The sequence below is a fragment of the Pollicipes pollicipes genome, unplaced genomic scaffold (assembly GCF_011947565.3).
Source record: "Pollicipes pollicipes isolate AB1234 unplaced genomic scaffold, Ppol_2.1 Scaffold_2555;HRSCAF=2994_pilon_pilon_pilon, whole genome shotgun sequence".
Classification (NCBI taxonomy): Eukaryota; Metazoa; Arthropoda; class Thecostraca; order Pollicipedomorpha; family Pollicipedidae; genus Pollicipes; species Pollicipes pollicipes.
In genome coordinates, this window is record NW_023596136.1 from 40489241 (window position 1) to 40496025 (window position 6785).

The 6785-nt window shown below is 53.8% G+C and overlaps 1 protein-coding gene across 1 annotated transcript; it reads right to left on the reverse strand.

Moving 5' to 3' along the window:
* Window positions 1-4677: 4677 nt before the first annotated feature.
* On the reverse strand, window positions 4678-5845 carry LOC119112958 (NPC intracellular cholesterol transporter 2 homolog a). The gene is made up of 2 exons (XM_037237264.1): window positions 5769-5845; window positions 4678-5236 (listed from the first exon to the last, which is right to left on the reverse strand). Exons 1-2 carry the CDS (start codon window positions 5829-5831, stop codon window positions 5057-5059), a joined length of 243 nt encoding a protein of 80 aa, XP_037093159.1. The 5' UTR covers window positions 5832-5845; the 3' UTR covers window positions 4678-5056.
* Between the last annotated feature and the right edge of the window lie 940 nt (window positions 5846-6785).

Genomic DNA, 6785 nt, shown 5'->3' on the forward strand with positions numbered 1-6785 from the left:
AGCGTCGTGCTATCCCTCCCCCGTCCGACCTTTCGACCAGACGATGGTGGCCCCAGGGTACGTGGCGAGACCCTTAAGTATCGATGCTATCCCTCTCTCCGTCCGACCCAGTTAGGCCAGATCGAATCCAGCTCCGCCCACTAATTGGATTGGCGTCTGTCACTAGCTCTCCAATATACACCTCCCTCATTACAAAAATAACTCAGTTTAGTTCCATTCCAGTCGATCACTTTCCATCACCTTTGACGTAAAACACCAAATATAGCGCGTGTGGGCACATAGCAGTTTCTCAGTTGACATTCAACGTTTGCTTACTGTTCTCCATTCAGTTTGTACCGATCAGTGTACTAATCTTGAAATCTGGATTGCTGTTCCTTGGAATGCGTCCAATGCAGTTGAGTCCAATTCCGAAATGTATCCTTAATGCATGCCATCCATGGAGCTTCAGCACGTGGAGGTCGCTTCTACTTTCCTTCGTGTGACACCAACACGTCGTCATGCTGATCTGTATGCCGACTTGGACGGGGGGGAGGGGACGGGACGGTCATCCTGCGTTATTCGGGACCGTTGCGAGGCCCGATGTCCCGGGACGCCAGTTGGAACTGATACACCGACACGGTCTCGAGTGAGGTCGGCTCGCAGTATTAGCCGCGGGGAGCAGAGCCTCGCAGCGTGTCGGATCCCACTACTAACTCCGCCCGTCGCCAACAGGTGTCGGGTCCGGAGTGCGGATACGTGGCCACGCCGATCTGTCTGGTACAGTGCGCTCTCAGCATCTTGAAGAACCTGGCAAGATGCCCGGCAGGTGAGCCCCGCACCATGCTCCTGTCTGCCGCTCGTCAGCAGCTCCCTGATCTGACATGACTCAGACTCTGACATGACTCAGACTCTGACATGACATGACCTGACTCTGTCTCATTGGGGCTTCTGACCTCAGGTAGTCTTGGGGTCTCAGAGTCACCGCCCGTCTTACCGTGCGCTGTCTTCGTTAGACTCACCTTACACGAGTATGCGGTTGTGTCGTCCCGTAACTCACGCTGCGCCAAAGCTCGGCGGCTGTCAACCACAGGGTTGTCATGACTGGGAAACCACAAGATTGGGGTTAGACCGTTAATACTGACCAATCCCGGTGTCGCAACGGTCCATCCGCCTCGTTGAAACAGACGCAACGAGAGCGATGCCAAAGGAAGAAGGACGCTACGGCTTAGTTGCATCCATTGTAATATCTTGACCTCGTTCACCATGCGTCGAAGGGTTCCTCAAGAACGCTGAAGCCGCGTGTATGTCGTCCTATCTACTCTGTGTGATTATTGTTGTTCACACTCTGCTTAATGCACGACTCTTTTGGAAAAGAGTTGCATGCATTCGTTTGGTTTGAGCGCTCGTCATTTTGCTCCAGCGTAGCGGTCGGATCATTTCATTGACTTGGAGTGATGCGGACATGATATGAGAAAGCAAGGCCTTCAGCTCCTGCTGTTTCGGCTGGGTGCCATATGACCGACGTGGTCGGCGCGCCCCAAAGCCCAAATCATCGCCATCATCCTGCTGTTTGCAGGGGTCTTATGCTGACTTATTGGTCCTCACTTTGCCAGGAGGTGCTGCTTCAACGACGTTGCAGTGCGAACATTGGTTATACTGACAGTAGTCATTGCTGTACCGAGCACTCTCAAAACAACCCATGCGCTATAACTCGTTTAACCAGTACCTCCTGGTGTGCTGAGGGTGGATAACTCAGCATAAGAGCTCTGAACTCATACTGATTCGGGCATAGCGTGCCCACATCGTTCGTATTGAGTCGGTCGGGGATGAACATGTGTGTTTCAGTGCTGAAGGTGCACATGCATGCGACATGCGATGTACATCCGGTGTCGGCTTCAGTACTGATGGTGTGTTTGGTTGACCCAGTGTCAGCGGCCGTCTGTGCCGGTCCCGGTAGTGGGCTGTTGGGCCGATGCGCAGCCGGTGTTGGCTTCGTTGCGGTGATGTTTGGTTGACCCAGTGTCAGCGGCCGTCTGTGCCGGTCCCGGTAGTGGGCTGGTGGACCGATGCGTAGCCGGTGACTGCTTCAGTGCGGAGATGTGTTGGCTGACCCAGGCACGTTCACGTTCGTTTCAGCGGTGGCGTGTACGCGCCGGGCGCGGCGTTCGCAGAGACATCTCTGATCGAGCGGCTGAACCATCGCGGCGTTACGTTCGAGGTCATCGGCGACCAGTAGACGGCAGGCGCCCTGCCCGCCCCGCCCTCCCCCCCCCCCCCCCCCCGTCCCTCCCCGGGCCGGTCGCTGGCAACGCAGCCCGGAGAGAGGACCGGGGCGCCTGGCGACTGGCAGCTGCCGCAGCCGCTCGGGCCGGACCGCGAGGGCGGCCGCTCGAGGGGCAGCGGTCGGCGCGGCTGGAGCTGGGCATTGCACGGGCGGGAGGCCTCTCAGACACGTGCGGGTCTAGTGTGCCTCCGCGTGTCGGCCGGAGGCGATTGTGCCGTCGACCCGGCTGTAGCACCGCCATAACGCAGCTGTAAATTGTGGACCGTTGTCAGGGTATTCGGGGGAGACGTCAGCGCTGGCAGATCTACAGGGGCGGGAGCGCTGTTGTCAGGCGGTGGCGCGCTCTTCGCTGAATCGAGGCTGTACTTCGGACGGTGACGTCCAGGAACCCCACAATCGACCACGCCAGCGCTCGTGGACAGGGTATCGTGTGGGAGTAGCGATAACGGGGACAGGTGTGGGCTGGGAACTCCGGCAGCAAGAAGGGCCAATTTGATTAAAAAGCTGCGGCGGTAAAGTCGTGTACAATTTGTAAGAGAAATCAGCGGGTGTGAAGAAATGTGTGTAGAATGTGACTGGGTGATAGGGACATGAAAAACTATCGGAGACGTCGTTGGGCGGGGCTGTTACACGCTGCTAACAGGAGGAAGGTATATAAATGTGAGGCGCGTTATTCTGGATGGGTGTGAATGGGTGTTGGGGCCCCTTCAGCAGCAAGCCAGTTTATATGATATTTCAACTGAGTGGCCAGAAATCAACGAACAATCAGGTGATGAGCAAGTCGAACGCTGTTCCGTCGCTGTCGGACGCGTGCCCACGTGTGTAGCATGAACAGGCTGCGGTGGGCGCCGCTGTCATGTGGGAGCGATCCTAGAGGAGGGTATCGTCATGTTGCTTCTGTCTGCAGAAAGGTTTAATGTGGCCAACGGTAGAGCTTGCACTAACAGCAATATATCATGGGTGAAGTACGTTCTTTACCAGCCGCGGAATGCGGTTTTGTCGTCGACGTCGTATTTTGAATCAGATGCTCTGTCTAGCAAAGCACAGTGACCATAGATATGCGTTATTCATCTGTTTGCCCCACCATTTTTGTGACCGCGTCTCACTCTGGTTTGTCATCGTAGTTCCAGTTAGTTATTCCCTGCCTGTACGACGGCTCTCGTCAGCGTTCCTCCCACACCGCGGACGAAGTAACATTCCCAAGCCAGCCCGTTCTCGGTTGGGCCAGGCCAGCCCCGTATGCCTTTGCAAGCCAACTCCATCGGTTGGTGCACCATGCAGCAATGCATATATTGACTTGCAATAGGTAGTGCCTCTTCTCTTCAGCCGGTTGCAGTGCCATCAATGCTCTGCAGCTATTCTGGAGCACCGCACCCAGGTTACCGCAAGATGCAAAACAATCAGCAAACGCTGAGGCAGATGCTATATTTTGTCTATATTTTGTATAGCATACTCGTCTCCCCGTTCTGTCCCTCCCTCCCTCTCTCTCTCTCTCTCTCTCTTTCTCTCCTCTCCCCCCTCCCTCCCTCTCTCTCTCTCTCTCCCCCTCCCTCCCTCTCTCTCTCTCTCTCTCCCCCTCTCTCTCTCTCGCCCTCGGCACTTGGGCGAGGAGGTTCGCGTTGTTTCGTGAACAACCGTTGGGCTAGAATACTACAATCATGCAAAAGTTCATGCTGTGTGATACCTCTGAGCAAAATACGAAGACTTCCTTAGGGGCTCCGATGGGGAGGGGGGGGGGAGGGCATTGATGGGTCGGCGCTTGTATGCCCAACTCGCTGCAGGAAGTAATGACTTCCTTGCCAGTCATCCCAGGCCTTGTATCCGTTAGGAGCATTCCACAGCCGGTCGTGGGGCTTCGCATTGACCCAATTTAGGCGTACGAAATTTGTGGTGCAAAATTAACCGCGGTCAATTTTTTTACAAATCCGTTATGGAACAATCAGATGGCTTGTTGTCATGATGACGCCATTGCAGACTGGCCTTCAATGCCAGAATTTCACCAGGCAAACCTGGCTGGCCCCGTAGGGCCAATACCACTGCCTTCAGAAGCCAGGGATCCTCAGTGTGACCTGTCATTTCCTCGCAATGTTCGCCGGAGTGACAATGATTCCTCAGTCGGGTTTTATGCTTTTGCTCCACAGACCTGTGCGTGCCACTTTTCCTTCTTTTTTCACTGCTTCATTCTTATGGTCGCATAGACGCTCTTAAACTCGCCCCTAAAACGCTCCTAAACTTTCTTGACCGCCTCCATCGCAAATAGACAATTTTTTGCATCAATCTCCAACAGCGGATGTTTTCAGTTTTAGCGCTTTCTCGTTATCGTAAAACTTGTGTCGTTGCCAATGGTGTAACTGGACAGCAACGATGTTGCCTGCTCATTGTATAGCAACTAGCAACGCTGAGATTTTCTGATCTTTTTATTGTGTACCTTCGTGGATAACGCGCACCACATTTTCGCTCACATGTTGTGATTGGGGTTTTAGGGCGCGTCGACGTCTAGGGTCATTTTGCGCCCATCGCTCACATGTGTAGATCCGTGTGGCGTTTACCTTCCGTGTTCTGTTATTGAACACTGCTTCTTGGTGATCACGCACCCATAAACCGGTAAATCAAATGCGGACAGCACAAGATCCCACGGACGCCGATCGCAAGCAAGCTCACTGCCCGCCGAGCACGTCTAGCGTCCCTTCGCTGTTCATCTTGCACCCTCACGTCCTCCGCGACCCCGTCGGCTCTCCGCCGGCCGAGACGGGCCAGGTCCCGCGGCCCACGGCCGCCACTGCCCTGCCCTGTTCAGGTGAACTGTGCCGGCACCAGGGCGCAGAGGACCGTGGCGTCGTGCTGGTCGGTGATGTGCCACTCGAGCGTGATACCGACGGCCGGCATGTCGGCGGCGACGGGCAGGTCCACGGCATACGTCAGCTCCTGGCCCGCCTTGGCTGGGCAGCGGCCGGCGAGCATCTGGCTGCACATCTGCGGGCAGGGAGGCGTCGGCCCATCTGCGGCACTCGCTCCAGGATGGATTGGCAAAGCGATGCCGCGTAGACTGCCGAGGCTGCTGTCTGTGGTCCTTTGTCGTAATCAAGGCCTGAACATACGGATCTCCAGCCGCGATTACGTCCATTGGCGATGGCAGCAAAGTACATATGCCAATAAATGCATGCACGGAGAGAGAGAGAGAGAGAGAGAGAGAGAGAAGAGAGAGAGAGAGAGAGAAGAGAGAGAGAGAGAGAGAAGAGAGAGAAAGAGAGAGATAGATAGATAGAAGTATATATATATATATATATATATATATATATATATATATATATATATATATATATATATAATCTGTGTGTGGATGTGTGTGTGTGTGTGTGTGTGTGTGTGTGCGCTCGCGGGTGTACGTGTGGGCGTGTATGCGTGCGTGTGTGTGAAGCGTTTTATAAATGGAAGTGGAATAGGTAAAAAACATCTCATTATTCAACTCTTCCAACCTCCTTGGTCTCCTGAACGGACATCTTACCTGATTATCGTAATCCAGTGGTATTGGGATGTTGTCGAGAAGGCCAAATATCATTGATTTCATGCTGACAATCTCCTGAACTGGAACACACATTTTACAAGCGAGATTTCCAGTGATTGCGGCAGATTATGCACAGGGTATGCTCAACGCCATGAATGAGGGCCATGGAGAACTGTTTGCCAGCTTTTTTGAGCGTTTTTACGTGATGAATCTGCAGCAGTTGTGTCTTTTACTGACCAGCGTTATGTTATGCTGCAGTGTTCCGATTTTGCTTCCCGCAGCGTGTCTCCAAATATCGCGTCACAATTTATTTCTAATGCTCCTGCAATGCTAGCCACACTGCACATTCAATTAACCAGAGATCTGGCCAGAGTTCCAGCAGTCGCTGTCGGGACGGGATCTCGCAATAACATATGTAAATGACAGTGATGCGATGCAAATGACAGGTGACACGACGACAAAGTGCGGCACGGCACGGGCTCCGGTGACTCACCCGCCTTGAAGCGCACCTGCATGGGCACCGTCGAGCCCCTCTTGATAACGCAAGGCAGATGGTCGCAGTCGCCCACCTTGACATCCAGCAGAGCGCCCGTGAACCCTGAACAAGCAAAACGAGCGGTCAGCATACAAGTGGGAGTAGCGTGCCGGATGATAGTCGAGGTGACGTGGAGGCCTAAGGCAAACCTGGCACATACCCACCGGAGCGTGCTACTGTCAAAGTAATAAGTTCCGGTGGGGCTTACCACAGGGGGCGTATCCATGTATTGGCCACGGGTCACGTGGCCCTCCCCTATCATAGTGCTGGCATGCTTTAATGTGTTCGCAATGGCGCATTGACAATTAAAAGTTCGAGACAGAAACGTGAAACAAAACATATCCTCAACATCCGAGGCTGTTGTACGTCATGAGAGAAATGCTACGATCTTTCGGCGCGCAACTCTGAGTTTTCTGTGCAAATTTGGGAGTTGTGTCCCCATTGCAAATCTCTACAGTTGATCTTGCTTACTGCTTTGATAG

What these genes read in the sequence shown, in the direction of transcription:
- LOC119112958 (XM_037237264.1), bottom strand. Translation starts at nt 5,831, where the DNA reads ATGAAATCAATGATATTTGGCCTTCTCGACAACATCCCAATACCACTG. An exon ending in CACTGGATTACGATAATCAG is followed by an intron (nt 5,237 to 5,768) that starts GTAAGATGTCCG and finishes CCCTGCCCGCAG; the next exon opens with ATGTGCAGCCAGATGCTCGC.